This window comes from Mustelus asterias, chromosome 12 (assembly GCF_964213995.1).
Source record: "Mustelus asterias chromosome 12, sMusAst1.hap1.1, whole genome shotgun sequence".
Taxonomy (NCBI): domain Eukaryota; kingdom Metazoa; phylum Chordata; class Chondrichthyes; order Carcharhiniformes; family Triakidae; genus Mustelus; species Mustelus asterias.
In genome coordinates, this window is record NC_135812.1 from 26817440 (window position 1) to 26835035 (window position 17596).

At 36.5% G+C, this 17596-nt stretch overlaps 1 protein-coding gene across 2 annotated transcripts in view; it reads left to right on the forward strand.

Annotated features, from left to right (window-relative positions):
* The window catches only part of usp32 (ubiquitin specific peptidase 32), a 216231-nt gene that overhangs the window by 176594 nt on the left and 22041 nt on the right, over window positions 1-17596 (forward strand). The window contains exons 16-23 of one of the 2 annotated variants that reach the window (XM_078224932.1): window positions 1609-1768; window positions 3724-3878; window positions 3963-4044; window positions 7368-7442; window positions 8657-8795; window positions 15539-15644; window positions 16140-16313; window positions 17217-17391. In XM_078224932.1, coding sequence (XP_078081058.1) covers window positions 1609-1768; window positions 3724-3878; window positions 3963-4044; window positions 7368-7442; window positions 8657-8795; window positions 15539-15644; window positions 16140-16313; window positions 17217-17391 — 1066 coding nt within the window. The remainder of the gene's footprint in view (window positions 1-1608; window positions 1769-3723; window positions 3879-3962; window positions 4045-7367; window positions 7443-8656; window positions 8796-15538; window positions 15645-16139; window positions 16314-17216; window positions 17392-17596) is intronic. The other variant, XM_078224933.1, reaches the window with a different exon arrangement.

Consider the following 17596-nt stretch of genomic DNA (forward strand, 5'->3'; position numbering starts at 1 on the left):
AATCAACCATTCTTGTGAGACTAAGTCTCATGTAGGCTGGAGAATGCCAGGTCCCTTCCCTGGAGGACATTAACTAGTGAGTTTTTATAGGTTTTTTTGAATTTCAGTTCTCTCATGACTAGGTTTAGATCACAATTTACCCCCACAAGATTTAAACACACCACTGGGATCCTAGTCTAATACCCTAACCACTCAAACTTGATATATTTAGGAGTATGGCCCACTAGTATATATTTCCACAGATGTTCATGCTACCCTGAGGTGGATGCTTGAGAGAAGTCTTTGAATAGCAAACTATAGTACTGTATTTCAACTTCAAAACCTTAAACCTCTGTTCATTGATTTAGTCAGTCAGTGAATAATTGTCCATGGTATTTCCCCGAGGAAAAACAAAAGCGCAAATTAGTTTCTATTTGGTTACAGGAGTTGACCAAATTAGAATGTTACATATACTAGTATGCTATTCTAGCTGAGAAGTTTTAGAATATATAACAACCTGAAATGAATAGTTTAATGTAATTTCATGGTGCATAATCTGCTTAATGATTAAAAATTGAGCATTTTCAGAAAGTCTAAAACTGCCAATAAGACAATAAGAGAAGTTTTCAGTTATGAGCAATGCAAAAATGTTTTTAGTTTTGTTTCTCCATTCTATTTTACTTGATGAAGAAGATTTTGTCAAAATTTTGAGATATTCAGTATGGCCCATAACTTGACCTCATGCAGGGACTGCATGAGAATTAACTATCCTACCCTCTCATTCCCCACCCTCAATCCGACTACACTCCTGCCTTCCCCACCCTCCTACCACATTCATCAGACTACCCCCCCCAAAAAAAAGTCGAACTCCTCCACCTCCCTCACATCTGACTCTCTCCCCCCCCGTCCCCCCCTTTCCAGCTAACCTCCCACAGCCTCTTCTCTCCCTCTCCCCCCTCCCCCCCCCCCGCCTTCCAAAAAACAACCACGGCTCTCACTCCACCACCACTTCCTCCTCCCGCCCCCCCCCTACTTCCCAGCCTGACAACTTGCCTGTTCCCCAAATACTGTCTCACCCCCAACTACTCATCCAACTCGCCCCAACCCTGTTTGACCCCAACCTGTCTGACCACCTGACACCCCTGACTGATCACAATCCCTACCCACTTTCCTTACATATTTGCCTTCTCCTTAGCTTCTTTAAGTGACTGGGTTATTTAAATTTCCCTGCTTCACTGCAGCTGGTGCTGTAAGAAGGAAGAGTGGCTTCCTTTCCCCCTACTGTGCTATACCAAAAGCTGAATGCCTCGGTGACGCACTGCACTGCATTATTCTGAGAAGGCATGAGTTGGAGGTTCAGGTGCATTCCAGTGTAAGTAAGGACGAGTGGAGTGGCAATCCAACTGTGATTGCCACTCCTTGTAAGTTCTCGCCCAGTTGTATTGCTCTTAGGGCTGCCTTTTCATGAACCGAATGGTTGCTCTAAATCACTGCCTCTGGCATGTGTTTTCAAAATCTTGGTAATTGTTAGCAAGGCAAGAAATTTGAGATTCTGTGGTTTCAAATAATTTCCTGTGACCATGTGATCTGAACAGTAATTAATTTTCATTTTTCTATCATCGTAACTAGGTCATTACAAACACAACAAATAATGAAGCAGAGCTGGAATTATTTCCTCGCTACCTACTTTTCTTGCGTCAGCAACCAGCCACACGTACGCAACAGTCCAACATCTGGGTGAATATGGGTATGATGAGCCTGAGAACATTTCCTCAACATGCACCTCGAGGTAATGCAAGACTGCAGCAAGAAAGGGGAGCTATTAGCTCTCTGGTTGCTGAGTGCAAATTCCATCTGCATCACATTTTCAAACCAAGATTATAGTTTTGAATTGAGGCTTTCTCAAAATCCAGATGACCATTCAAGGCTGCCTATTCAGGAAAAACAGTAAAAATAACAAAGCTACTATTGCATGGACTTTGAGTAAGACTTGGCCTTATGTAAAGCATCATTTGTTTTTGAATCACAAAGACCGTGTACACCCAAATTTTAATACTTGAAATCGATCGTCAGCCAATGACCAAAGCAAGAATACAAAAACAAAATGGTCATTGTAACCAACATAATTTGATCTCTGTAACCCAATTTCATCATTAACTGCGAGTGGACAATTGATCAGAAACAAAATAAACAAAATTAAGTTTCTTGTACAGAAAGCTGAAACATAACAGAACCCTGGCTCCATTTACAGTGCTTGTAGGTACTCTTGAGTGGACCCAGCACTGTGTGCTTGTTTACGTCCCTGAACAATGATTTGGCAAAGTATCTTATGATAAGCTTCCAAGTCTTACCCAACAGTGATTTTTATAAAATTGAACTCTGGATTAAATTTAATCCAATCTACTTTCTTGCTGTAATCTTACATCTGTACCTCTTAATTTGTGATTTTAACTGATTTATTTTTCTTATGCTCCAGCTTTCCCCAACAGTGTAACTACCTGTAGCCTTTTATAATTTATATGCTCAAAACTTCCCCAGAAAATAGTTATTAAACAATCAAAACTGTTCACAAATTAGATTTTTAGCCTTTATTATTTCTTTAAAATGGATTAATTTACATTCATGTTAAACTTTGGAAATTTAGCTACTCTATCCAAAATAAAATGGTCATGTATGTTTTTTAAATTTGTTTTAAATTTAAATTGACCTCTTCCTCACTGCCCAGATCTCTGGGAACACAACTCTTTAACTGACTTGGTGTCTGGCTTTGGGGGTTTTGCAGTTTTCCCCCATCCTCTTGAGGTGGAGCTTTGCCCGTTATTCGGATGATGTGACTGAGATTTGGACCTTTTTTATATAAATAATTTTCAGTGGAAATCGGCATCATTTAATTATGTGATGGAACACATTAATTTATAATCCATTATACCATTGGTTGCAGCTGCAGTGTTAAAGGATACTGATTTAGGTTTCTGTTAGTGAAGAGAAAAATCCAATCTTTTGCAGATGTATTTAACAGTCTTCAAACATCACAAGTTGATTTAAGAGTACAGTAATAAGATGCTATGCTTAAATTGGTTTTTCCATAAAATCATGTCATGCAGAAAGCAATTACTTGTAGTACAATTTTGTTTTATTAGGTAGTTTTTATTAGCAATTATATTGATTTACAAAGCAGTCTGAATCCTATGACAGTTGAATCATCTGCTTTCTGATTAATTGAAATTACTACATTAAATCATTCATCTAGTCTGATTCTTTTCCGTCGAAACAATGTATTGGACATTTAATTATCAATATATACATTAATGGTTTTATTGTCTTAGTGACTTGGAAATGAGAGATCATAATTAATGGACTGCAACAAATGTATGCAACTTATTTGATAACTGAGTATTTTGCAGGGATTAAAACAAAAATGTAGTGGTTTGCCTTTTTGTGATAGTTTTTCCCAACCAGGCCGGTAGTCGGCTGTAGTTGGAGTTGGTGTAATCCATTTTGAGTCTGGTTGGTTAGTAAAACTCATAATACCACTCTGTGTGAAGGAAGTCTGACCTTTTCAGGCCTAATTTGTTAGCAACATAACTTGTAGCGGTGTCTAGAAACGTGCCATTTCCATTCCTCATGGAGACCTAGTTGCCCAACTGCAGTCTAGGGTGGCAGCAACATGTTATTTTGTATTTTGACAATTATTTGTGTCGTGGCTTGTACACTTTCATCTCAAAGCACTTGTTGTGAATTTAGGAAATGTACCTTCACCATCTTCTCCAATGAAACGAGTGTTAGCTTACACTGGCTGCTTCAGCCGCATGCAAACAATAAAAGATATACACGAATACTTATCTCAGCGGCTTCGAATAAAGGAGGAAGACATGCGACTGTGGCTGTACAACAGTGAGGTAAAACCATACTTTTAATATTCAGTCATTGGGTTGTGTTATGTTGGGATGATCATGCAATGTGATATACAATTTTTTTTGTAGAACTACCTTGCACTTTTGGACGATGAGGATCACACATTAGAAGATTTGAAAATTCCAGACGAACAGCACTTGGTGATTGAAGGTAAAGACAATGTTTTCAAGAATCACAGATCACTGAAATTCACTGATGCATTTGATGGTCCTCGTTTTAAATGAATTTTTCATTTGTGAATCATAGTCTAAATCATGGAAGCCATTCATTTATTCAAAAATTCTTGGCTTGCTACATGGTAACAACTTTAAATCATATTTTTGATCTTAGAAAATGCTTGCTCTATCTCAACATTTTTACTTAATATTGTTAAGTTACTATTATTTGAAGGTTATGATCATCTAATTTGTATGAAACTATCAAAGCTACAGCAAATCTTATTCCCTCACTGATGCCTTAATTGAAGCATAGAAACAATATCCCCCATGATTTGGTGTTTGAGGATCTCGAGTTTGCTTGGTAAATGTGAGTAAAGAGCCTACTAAGTTAAAATTATAGCCACAAATACTTTAGTATATATATATTTCAATGTTCCATTTAAAGGAAAATGCCAAAGACTGCTCAATAGAACCATGTTTTTGAGTAATGTATATTAGCATGTTCAGTCAGAAACTAATGTGGCATTTCAAGTCCACAAGCAGTCTGTCAGAGTGGTTGCAACTATTACGTTCAAACTATACTCTTAAATTTTAAATTCTGCTGCATATCCCTTCCGATTTTTTGTATTACTTTTTGTATTAATGATATACAGTTCTTGCCCCACTTCCCTCAACGAGATGTTTTTTTTTCTGCTTTTAATTTTTCGTCCAATAACTTGGAGGTTACTGGGCCATCTTTGCACAAGAATTTGTTTTTGTTCTCTGGAGTTTTGCTCATTAGATTTTCCAATGTATTATTGAATAATACATAGATGGTATACTATTCCTGTCTGAAATCCAATGAAAACAATCCTGAATTCTGTGGAACAAATCACATGGTATTTTAAATCACATGATTCAAGATCATGAATCTGCAGTCTGCTGTTTTCTGGCATATAAGTATTGCTGATTTTTAAAAGTGCAAAGACAAAAATACCTGTATAATTGGCTAACTTGTTGGCTGGAATAGGTTTTTAAAGGCACCATCTGAACCCTTTTTGTGTCTGTCACAATGATCTCATTAACCCATGTTTTCCTCATTGAGCATATGTTTCCAAAACATTATAGTCAAAGACACAATCATATTTTTCATGATTGTTCCATTCACTGCTGTTGAAGCTGTCAGAATAAATTTCCAGTTCAGTGTAAAATTTAAATGTCTTCAGAACCAAGTCACAAAACAACTGGGAATGTGATAATTGCTGAACAAAATAAAAACAGCCAAGGCCCATCCAATTCACTTCCTGCTATCCTGGTAGTTGCATGATACAGCAATATTGGAATTGTTCACTAATCATAGCAATCAATCTTTGTCAATTAATCTAAAATAGATCCTGACACAATGAGAAAAAGCCTTGGTGATGGAAAGTTTTGGGGACCACTGTCCAAAGTCACCTGCTCTTCCTAAGCATATCACACTTACTAATTAAATGTTTGAAAGCAATTCACTGCTGACATTTTGCACATAGCCAAGACATAGATTTTTGAATAGAAACCTGAGAATTTACTCCAGGCTTTAACCAATGAATTTTCTTGCAGGCATATCATGACTGCCATAAGTATGAATGCACCCATTTTATAATCTATATTCAGGCCTACTATCAACCCTTTTTGCAGTTGGAAATCCTATATATTGAATTTGCTGACCATTTAATTGTCATTTATTCAAAAATTCTTGGCTTGCTACATGGTAACAACTTTAAATCATATTTTTGATCTTAGAAAATGCTTGCTCTAAATGTTTTTACTTCATATTAAGTTACTATTATTTGAAGGTTATGATCATCTAATTTGTTTGTATGAAACTATCAAAGCTACAGCAAATCTTATTCCCTCCCTGATGCCTTAATTGAAGCATAGAAATAATATCCCCCATGATTTGGTGTTTGAGGATGCCTGACTGAGGTGTCTGACCCCAGTCAGAAACATTCAGTTCCACAACTGCAGCAAATTACTTTTTTCGTTTTGGGGTGACACGGTAACACAGTGGTTAGCACTGCTGCTTTACAGCGCCAGGGACCTGGGTTCGATTCCCGGCTTGAGTCACTGTGGAGTTTGCACATTCTCCCCATGCCAGCATGGGTTTTCTCCGGGTGCTCTGGTTTCCTCCCACATTCTGAATGGCATGCTAGTTAGGTGCATTGACCCGAACAGGCACCAGAGTGTGGCGACTAGGGGAATTTCGCAGTAACTTCATTGCAGTGTTAATTTAAGCCTTACTTGTGACTAATACATAAACTTACTTAATATGGTGGTGCATTTCCCCAAAAATAAAATTAACTAATTACTATAAACCTTTTTCAGTTTGTTCTTGTAATGTGGGCACACAGCATCATTTAATGTCCACCACAAATTTCTGAGGTGGTAGTGGTATTTTTTTCCCCTTGTATTGCAGCAGTCTTGTGCTGGTGGTGTTCCCTTAATTGTAGTAGGGAATTCAAGAGTTTTCATGCAAGGTTGATGGAGAGACATTCAGCAGAATGATACATCTTTCAATTGAAGTATACATTACTCATTTCAAACTTGTTCAATAAATGGTCGCATCTGAACATTCTGGGTAGAAAGTTCACATAATTAAAACTACTAATTTTTTTTTATTTTTGTGCAATTGTATCAGGAATGCTTCAGCAGAGTGCAGAATCTCATGAGAAGTTACTTAAAGTTGGGAAGTACGCATAACTAATCTAAAATTTTTAGAAAATATCTTATTCAGTTTTATTGCTAGTCGTTATATAGCATACAATATTAAAACACTTGGACAAGGGTAGTCCAGTTTGTATCAGGATATGTTTTCCCCCCCCCCCCCCCCCAACCACTCCTCCAACCCACCAAAGATTTTGAAAAAATATGCCCAGTAGCATATAGTATAGCATGTTTGAATATGTTTATGGACAACAGATTGGTAGATGAAAGTTCAAGTCTGTTTATTCAGGAGCAATGAATTCCTGATCTCAGCTATATTACCGTGGAGCAGTATTGTGATGTCTTGATATTTACCTACATGAAGTGAAAGAATTACAAGATTAGTTTTTCTGGACTGTTTAACACACTTCTTCTCCCTCCCTATTAACCAGCTAAACTGCAACAAAACCCAAGAAACCAGAATCGCGCCATCTGGTTAGCAATTTTATGTCCTTGGAGCAATAGCAAGAGAGAGGTTCAAAAATAAATGGCAAAACTTAAGTTATTTATTTTGTCAAAACAGACGTTCCAGTTACCTAAGTTTGAGCATTGTTACAGTACTGTCAGCCTGATATCCTGCATTTCTTATAATAGTTCGCAACAAAGATATGAGTTGGCCGGAGGAGATGTCATTCATTGCAAACAGTAGCAAAATGGACAGACATAAGGGTAGGTACGAATATAGAATTTTAGCTGTTTAAGTATAGGGGATACGATTTAATTTGTGTTGTGGGGTCATTAAGCAAATTGCAGTAGACTTGCATGATTATAGATATTTATTTGAATTGCTGAAACTAGCAAACAAATCCATTGCTTGCCTAATTTGTTTTAGACTAATTATAATAATTGGAGGCATTCTTTAAGGTAAAACCAAGGATTTTTCCATTTAAATATTTTAGAAAATTGGACAATGTGTAAGAAAATAAACTTTAAAACCAATTTATGGTGCCAATTTGCGCCTCATTTTAAAGATTGAATCTTTCCATCTTACTCCCATGGGGATAATTATTTCTCGTTGCAATTGAAAATTTCATTTGTTCAAATACAGATCATTTGAAAATGGCTATACATGTATAAAGGTAAACTCACTCTGTTTGCTGTTGGCCTCACAATTATTTTTTCCCATAACTAATATTAATTCTAATATGTAGAAGGATGTAGCTCAGTTAGGATGGGTTTAGATGCGAAAATTAGCTGTTTCAGTTGGATCGTAAAATATGTACGATGCAAGTCATGGTATGCGATGCATATACTGAAATTGTTTTGAATACATGAATCTTTACGAATTAGAGCAATCATTCTTGGATATCTCCGGGAAATGTGTTCACAAAAATCTTTTGCTCGATATAAAACCCCATCATATTTCAGGTTTCTTGGAAAAGTATTTTTTGTTCTGGTGCACACAATTCAAGTAGGTGACAGACCTGCAAGCTGAATTGTTTACTTTTTATTTGCAATGCCACATTTTTAATCTTATTACTTAAGCACTTTTTCCACAAACGAATTAATATAATTCCTGATACAAATTATTTCCACCCACCCCACCAGCTCTTTGATATGGTTTAAAAAAGGGAAACAAAACATCCTTGCAGGATTATCAACAGAATGCTGTTGCATCTCAGTAGGCCAATATCATATTGGAAGTGATCAACGTATTATTCTTAACCTCAAATCTTCCTCAGGTGTGGGTATTCTACCATCTCCAACTGTTTGTATTTGTACATTCTGTAGATCCTTTATCTACGCATCCAATTGGCAGTCCATTTGGCAAATATTACCCGTACATTTTTTGCTGTCAACTTTTGACCATTTTGTCATGTTTATTTATTTACTTGTTTTCTGCTACTTCATAAATCACTTAATTAGCTATAATTTTGTTCTAGTTCCAACTGAAAAGGGCGCTACAGGATTAAGTAACCTGGGAAACACATGTTTTATGAATTCTAGTATCCAGTGTGTCAGTAACACACAGCCACTTACCCGCTACTTCATCTCAGGGAGACATCTGTATGAACTCAACAGGTAAGGGTTTTAATTCAGTCTACTTGTGGCATTGAAATGCACAGGTTACCTTTTCCTTTAGTTCATTTCAGTCTCAACATAAGTTTTGAAATTCAGTTCTGTATACTACAATGTCAGGGGCTATTACGATGGTTTTCTTTTTATATTTAAAACTATCGTTCCCCTCAAGTAGCCAGACAAAGTAACAGAGTGGTTTTAAGATGAATTTTATTATAACTATAGGCCCTTGAATGAAGCTATTCAGAGTGAAAAATTCAGAAATACATAGGCAATTAAAGTCTCAGCTTTGATTACAAGTAATTGCCGGGATAGCATGGTGACAAACTGGTTAGCACTGCTGCCTCACAGCACCAAGGTCCCAGGTTCAATTCTGGCCTCAGGTCACTGTCTGTGTGGAGTTTGCGCTTTCTCCCCGTTACTGCACGGGTTTCCTCCGGGTGCTCCGGTTTCCTCCCACAGTCAAAAGATGTGTGGGTTAGGTTGATTGACCATGCTAAATTGACCCTAGTGTCAGGGAGATTAGCAGGGGTGGGGTACGGGAATAGGGCCTGGGTAGGATTGTGGTTGGTACAGATTTAATGGGCTGAATGGCCTCCTCCTGTACTGTAGGGATTCTATGAATTAGCAAATACCAACAGATGTATAGGAGTTATCTCAATCCAATCATAGTTAAGGTTACATCATGCATACATAAGGGTATAATGTCCAATTAAAACTTGTGCATGTTATATCATCAAGAAATGATAGCTATATCTCTGACCAATGGTATCTCAACCTCCCTTTCCATTGTTCCTTGTTCCAATGGGCAGACATTAACTGCAGCTGCACATCATTCAATTAGATAGTCCTTGACTCTTACCTGGGCTTACTTTAATCAAAGCCTGCCATTTGCACATAGCTTTCTCTGTGTGACTGAAGTGCAGCTTGTGATTTTTAAACTCGTGTGATTATTAACCCTTTCATACAAAAAAAACAGATGTTTCTTTACCTCGTGTGATTTAATAAACAAGGTATTCCACAATTGTAGATCATTTAGAATCATACTAGATTTGTTACATCCCAAGCTTATATCATTAAAAACTGAAACAGTTCTGGTATGTAGGAAGAGTCTATCAACTGTTTACCCAAACTGTTGTTTGTCATTATATAAACATTTTGGATAAAAATAGAGGAGGCTTGGTTAGTAAGTTTGCAGATGACACCAAAATTGGTTGTATAGTGGACAGTGAAGAAGGTTATCTAAGACTGCAACAGGATCTTGATAAACTGAGCACGTGGGCCTAGTACAGACAGATGAAGGTTAATTCAAATAAATGCGAGGTGTTGCATTTTGGTAAGACAAACCAGGGCAGGACCGAGGGAGAGTTGTCAAACAGAGACTTGGGGGTGCAGGTACATAGGTCTTTGAAAGTAGCATCACAGGTAGATGGGTTGGTGAAAAGGCATTTGGCACACTTGCCTTCATTGGTCAGAGCATTGAGTACAAGTGTTGAGACATTGTGTTACAACTGTCCAAGACATTTGGAGTACTGCATCCCATTATTCTGGTCACCCTGCTACAAGAAGGACATTATTAAACCTGGAAAGGGTGCAAAAAAGATTTACAAGGATGTTACCAGGACTTGAAGGTTTGAATCATAAGCGAGAGGATGGATAGGCTGGGACTTTTTTCCTCGAGTGTGTAGAGATTTATAAAATCATGAGGGGCATAGGTCTTTTCCCCAGGGTAGGAGAGTCCAGAACTAGAGGGCATAGGTTTAAGGTTAAGGGGAAAGATTTAAAAGGGACCTGAGGGGCAACTTTTTCACACAGGGTGGCACGTATATCAAATGAGCTGCCAGAGAAGGTGGTACAATTACAACATTTATAAGACATTTGTTCAGGTACATGGATTGGAAAGATTTAGAGGGATATGGGCCAAACTTGGGCAAATGGGACTAGTTCAGTTTAGGAAAGCCATGGACGGTTAAGCCAAAGGGCCTGTTTCTATGCTGCATATCTCTGACCCTAAGTGCCACAGGATGTTTTTATTTATTGTCGAGGTGTGGGTGTTGTTGATTTATGTGGGCGTTGCTGGCTTAGCATCCTAATTGTCACAATTGAGTGGTCTGCTTGGTCACTTTAAAAAGTTAAGACTCCACCATGTTGGCATGAAACAGAGGTCATATATAGGTCAAACTGGATAAGAATGATTTTGTTTTCCTTATTAAAGGAATTAGTGAACCAGTTGGGTTTTTCTAACAGCTTCATTTTTACACACTCAGATGCCAGCTTTTTATTTCCAGAATTTTTTTCCTCACTTGCCATTTGTGTTTGACTCTCCACAAAACCGTGAAAGCTGTAAAAAAAAAATGTATTAATTGGACTGGTTCATGGGGCATTCAAGGTTAGTTGGTCTGAACTTACATTGCAAGTACAGTATTTTAATCCAGAAAGACCACTTTATTGGTTGCTAAAACCCAAGTTTCCTACAATTGACCTTTGATTTTTAAAATGTAGGGTAACTTTTTTTTTATTTGTCGAAAATGTTTTTGGAAAGGCCGACATAATGGATATTTTACTAGTACCTGCTGTTGGGACAAACAGTGAAGCCATGAATTTGTATTTTTAAATGCTGTTTCAGTTGATGTGAAGCAAATATTTTTGAACTAACCTTCTTGGTTTATACAAAGACTTTGGCTGTTTTGCTTTGAGTTTTATGAATACAGCCAGAAATGTAAATTGGGAAACAGTGGGGAGGGTCCTAAAACCAATTCCTGGTGCGCACTGCTTGCTATTCTTCAGACCATTTTTTAATATTCTCTCTATGGCCACCTTTATTCGTACCATACGAAGGGAAATATTAAGTTCAATCAGTAGTGCTCTTGAATGGTGGACAATGATGGTGCAGCATCGGCAGGGAGTTGGAAACAGCTGCTTATTCTTTTGACTGAACTGTTGTCAAGAAGACCTAAAAATAGGAACAATTTTCATAACAAGGGTAACAAATGCCTTTAGAAAGAAAATTGCACTTATAAGTTTTAATTCTAGTATGAAAGGGTAATATTTAAATGTCATCGAATACTTTTTTCATCTTGTGTACATTTTGTTTAAAAAGCAGCGATACACATTTAATTTTTTTTCATAAAGTTTGGTTTATCTGATCGCCAAGATTTGGCAATGTAGTAGCATACATTTTGAATTGAATCACTTCATTCTGCATTGAAAGTCGAGGATAATTATTAGCAGCTGCCCTTTTTTCTCAGTTTATGTATTTCAGAATCTTGTCAGGGCTGAGACTTATTGCATGAAAATTTGCTTCCATTGATGATGTGTATTAACAGTTTCTGTGCCATTATTTGTGCACATGCATTTTTTTTGCACTTGGTTAAAATAAACCTTGATATTTTTGTGCTTGGTATTTGTGAACTTGATGCTTGGTAAGGTTTCCCTCCGTAACTTTCCACTGATGAATTTGCACTGGATGTGCACAGTAAGTGCAGTTGATGATTACATTAATTTTAAAAGTTCAACAGACTCTCAAGTTAATTGTTAGAGGGCATGGAGATTAAGCTCGTGGAAAATAATTACAGTTCTTTAGTTCAATTGCGATAACAAAAAAATCTATCATAAAATACTTTGTACAATTTATTTTGCTTTCTTTGGAATAGAGATATTAATCATTACCTTCATTACAAAGTGCTGATGTTGTGATTACTGCAAATTGCACTAAAGAATTCCATGCAGAAATAATTTAGCCTTTTAACTTTGGTTTCATGGCAGTAATTGCATAAAAATATAATTATCTAATTCATTAGCTCACATATTAAAATGCACTATAAAAAGAAATCTCAAATTGTTTGGCCTTTAATATCTTACAAATGTTTAATTTCTGTTCATTTTATGTGCTTCTAGATTCTTAATTCCGTCATCCTCCATATATTGCAGAAAAAGCCAGTTTACTTGCTTAAAGAATTGAATCCTTGAAATTTTCAGTCAGTGACAGCTGTATGATGTTTTCTCACCATTTCTTATGAATGACCCTCCCTGGATTACCTCCCCCCGCAACCATCTCCCTACACCCACGCCAATTGTCAGTAGAACTGTCACCACTTTTCTGAGTAGTTAATCAACCACACATAATAAAGTCAAATGATTACTCAGTCCATAGACATATTCAAAACATTTTCTTAAGATGGTGTCACACTTCACGTAAAGGAAATAATTTTGTAACGATCTATCTTCGCATGCATAAAAGAGCTCATATTTAATTCTTGCGTGATGGCAAATGGCTCTGGCCCCACTGTGGGCTGAAATAAATCTGTTTCTAAAACCTGACTTTTTTGTGTCTCATGGAGCTGTTATCTACAAAGAAAAATTAATTAACTGGCTTGCTGATCTATTCCTGACCTATCTACCATCTACATCTGAAAAATGGAAAACCTTTAGGCAAGGAGAAAAGTGCAGTAATTTGGTTTGGAGCTTGACAAATCTTTTTTCACTGCAGTGAGTGGGTTCACCTTTTCTATTAGGTTAGCATTTTATGCTGTATAAATGGTAATGGCATGAAGGAAGCTGGATAACTACCTTGTAAGATCAGTTACTTTCTTCAAATGGAATGATTCACCTATGTACCAAGGTCCTTTCAAACAATTTCTTTGATCCCATTCTTAATAGGCATTCAGAATATACTGTAAAAATGAATGATGTTTCTGCGACTAAATCATTGTGATTTTCAGTTAGAAACTTGCAGTAGGTGGAGAATAAAAGGACAGCTTAGGGTAATGCACTGAACACACTGCACCCCACAGGGACATCACAAACAGTCCCCTCCCTGGGAAAGCTTACGGTCAGATAATGAAGGATAACTTATCACGTTTTTTATTTGTTTTGTGTAAGAGTATTTTCCTCCATGTGTAAACTTGGGCATTGTAAACCAAATTATAAACAGTCATTATACTCCACATTACACAAAGCATCCCACATGTTATAAATTACTAATTGGCCAAATTGAACATTTTTTAGGCTTAACTAGATTTTTCTATTTAAAGGAAGTTGTATTTATTAAGTTGCACAAGAACTCAAGAAACATGCTCCATCGAGTCTGTTCCACCGTTCAGTGTGATCATATGCTGATCTTGGGCTTCAACTGAATTTTTCCACTCACTCTCCATATCCTTTCATTCCTTGAGACACCAAAAATCTGCCTATCCCAGCCTCAACTGCATTCGACAATGCAGCACCCACAATCATTTTGGGTAGAGAATTTGTAAGATTCACAACCCTTGAGTGAAGTAATTTTTTTTTGTCTCGGTCCTAAATGATTGGCCCCTTATCCTGAAATTGTGCTATTATGTTTTAGACTCAAGACCAGCAGAAACAACCTTTCAGCGTCGACCTTATCTCTCACACACAGAATTTTGTAGGTTTCAATGAGAGAGCCTCTCATTTTCGTAAACCCCAGAGAATATAAGCCCAATTTACATAGCCTCTCATCATAGGACAACCCTTTCTTCCCAGAGATCAGTGAACCTGAACAAAGATATCAAGCTGACATGAGATCGAGCTAATTTTTCTTTGAAACCTGATAATGTTTAAGGCAGTCATTATCTTGAACTATAAAAAGCACTCAGTTTAATTGTGTTTATTATAATTTGATCCAAGATATCTGTTAAAGCTATCATTAACACTAATATTTTGCCCATTAATGAGCATTTTAGCAGCATGAATGAATTTTGTAATATCAACTATACCAAGCAGCCTATTAAAATCTGTGTCATTTGTCACTAAAGAGACACAAATATTTGCACAGTATATTATCTAAAATTAAAATGGTAAAACGTGCCAAGATAATTGCATTGCGAATTATCTTATTTTAAATCTTTCCACATAGTGAATGTAGTTGTCCAAGCATCATTTTGGAAAAACTTTCTCGAGCTTAACGAGAAATATACTGACCCAGATATAGGGCAAAATGATCTAGTCACATCTGCTGCAAGAATCGTAGTGGGCCAGCAAAAGGTCCCATGACTTTAAACAGGAATTTCCAGTCCTGCATTGGGCGAGACCAGAAAAGCTTTCCCGCAAATCCTGTTTAGTTGTGGCAATTCAAACACACATTGTTGTTCTATATCACATTGCCCTAGGAACCCTTACTATTTATTTTCCTTAAAAATAAATGCTTTGTAGCCTGTAGCAGATTCATATAATACCATGACAGAGAGCTAACAAAATTTGGCAGCTAAAGAGAAGGCAGTACTAATGTCCAACAAGTTGGTTCCATTCTTCCAAGATTATTAAAACAGATCTCAATCACTAAATTCAGCATGCTATTGTCATGTTAATTTTTTAATACTGCCAAAATGTTAAAGAAAAGATGTGGTGTAAACTGTGTCCCCAAACTAAATTTGAACAAAGTTAGTGCCCATTTTAGATAGGTTTTTGAGCACTCAGAGAATAGAGGGTTATGGTGGGAAAGTGGGGTTGATGCAGATATTCAACCATGATTTCATTGAATGGTACAGCAGGCTCGAAGGGCAGATTGTCTGCTGTTCCTATTTCTTATGTTTGGTTTGTACTTTTGGGTATTAGCTACCTTTTACGTGTGTCTGTCTCATGGCAACCAAAAATGTAAATAATTTTCCATTAAATATCTAGCGACTCTAGATTTTTTAGCTAGATATTTTTATACACAGTCTAACATTTTCTGAACATGATGAATTGATAGCTGCAGGGTTGGTTTGACTGTCTGTGATTTAATGCAGGGCTAACCCATTAGGAATGAAGGGTCATATGGCCAAGTGCTATGGGGATCTTATCCAAGAATTGTGGAGTGGAACTCAGAAGAATATAGCACCGCTTAAACTCAGGGTAAGGAAGGACATTTTTGTAAAATATTTTACAAAATAAAATGATTTGCATTGACAGTTTATTTGTAAACTTATTGTAATTAGAAAAATGTTGCATAACTAACAGTGGTTTATTATTATAGAATCAATAAGGAAATTTGCAATAAATCATTCTTGACAGGTTAACATTTATTTCATGCTGTGTTAAATATTGCTGTTAAATAATTCTGTAAAGCATAATACAGTGAAATCTGATGGATGGAATTTTCTGACGCTGTGGCAGAGGTAAAAGCAAGCATTGATTTGTGCTTAGTTAATAGATATGGCATTCGTACTACAAACTGAAAAATAAATATTAAAATGGAAAGCATGAATGCCAAGGGCAATTGGAAAGGGAGGAAAAGAGACCGGGAGGGAAAAGCACTTCTCTCCAACTGTAAGGACTTCGTAACCATTTTTTTTTCATGTTTACTCCATGTCAAATGCTAATTTCTTTTCTTTGTTGGTTTATCTTTAGTGGACAATAGCAAAATATGCTCCAAGATTTAATGGCTTTCAGCAGCAGGATTCCCAAGAGCTTCTAGCTTTTTTGTTGGATGGTCTTCATGAAGACCTCAACAGAGTTCACGACAAACCATATGTAGAACTAAAGGATAGCGATGGTCGTCCAGATTTTGAGGTTGCAGCTGAGGTCAGTTGCTCTTAGTTCAGAATATTTAATTTCAAATGTTATTTGATTAAAATATATACTCCTATTATGGTGTGTTGATAGTTGCTTATGTAATTGTTGGTTTGTATACACATTTAAATGTGTGCTTATTGGAGATTGCCGGTTTGTTCTGTGGTTTTATCACATTGATATTAAACGCTGTAAGAATTCTGCCATACATTATCTGCTTTTAAATTTGAAGACCTCATTTTGTTCATACTCGAAGGATAGAACACATGCCTTTTTTGTTCCTATTTCTTTCCTTCCCTTTAAGTTATTGGGAAAGGATATCCACTAGAAACTTCATTTTTCACTGATCTTTGAAAATATTGCTGTTGAAAACATTTCCACAATGAGTGTTCTACCCAAAGTTAACTCTCACCTTGTAAATCACAGGAATGTACCGGGGTTCAAATCACCAGTAGTATTTTTTTAATTCTCATTGTGCCAATTTTGTTGAACGACCAATAGTTGCCCTAAGGATTCCAGCCAACAGCACTAAACTGCTTGACCAAAATATTATGTATGTGAACTACAAATCTAACTTTCCTACCCTGAATATTCCGCTAAATTGTTAATTGCTTGCATCCTCCCAGTGACTGCAATAACTTAACAATGCTAGTTTTTTAATAGTTGGGTCAATTATAACATTGAATTTAACTTTTAAAAAAAGTGGTGATAAGTTGCTGTTACCTCTAATGTTCAAGTACTTATTGATTTTAAAAATGCAACATTAATGAATTTGTCTCTCAAATTATGTTTTATTAATGGAAAATTATAAAAGATCTAGCATATTCTGCAACATTAAAGATTTTAAAAGGTACTGACTACTTAATTGGTAAAACCATACATTGCTGTGAAATGTTTATTTTCTTATTCTTCTAGGCATGGGAAAATCACTTGAGGAGAAATAAATCAATTGTGGTTGACCTGTTTCATGGACAGCTAAAATCACAAGTCAAATGTAAAACATGTGGTCACATCAGTGTTCGATTTGATCCATTCAACTTCTTGTCTTTACCTCTGCCCATGGATAGCTACATGCACTTAGAAATCACAGGTTTGTCGGAATATAATGGCTGTATTCTTTTTCACTCCAAACAAATGTGAAATTGGTAAAGAAATCATTTTCAGCCATGAATTCTGTTGCTGTTGAATTAATTCAATATGTACCTTTATAAATACTGTTTTTTAGGGTCTTCCAGATGTTGGTGTTCACAAAGCTACAAAGAGCACACTCCTGCTTCTCAACATGACCAGTACAG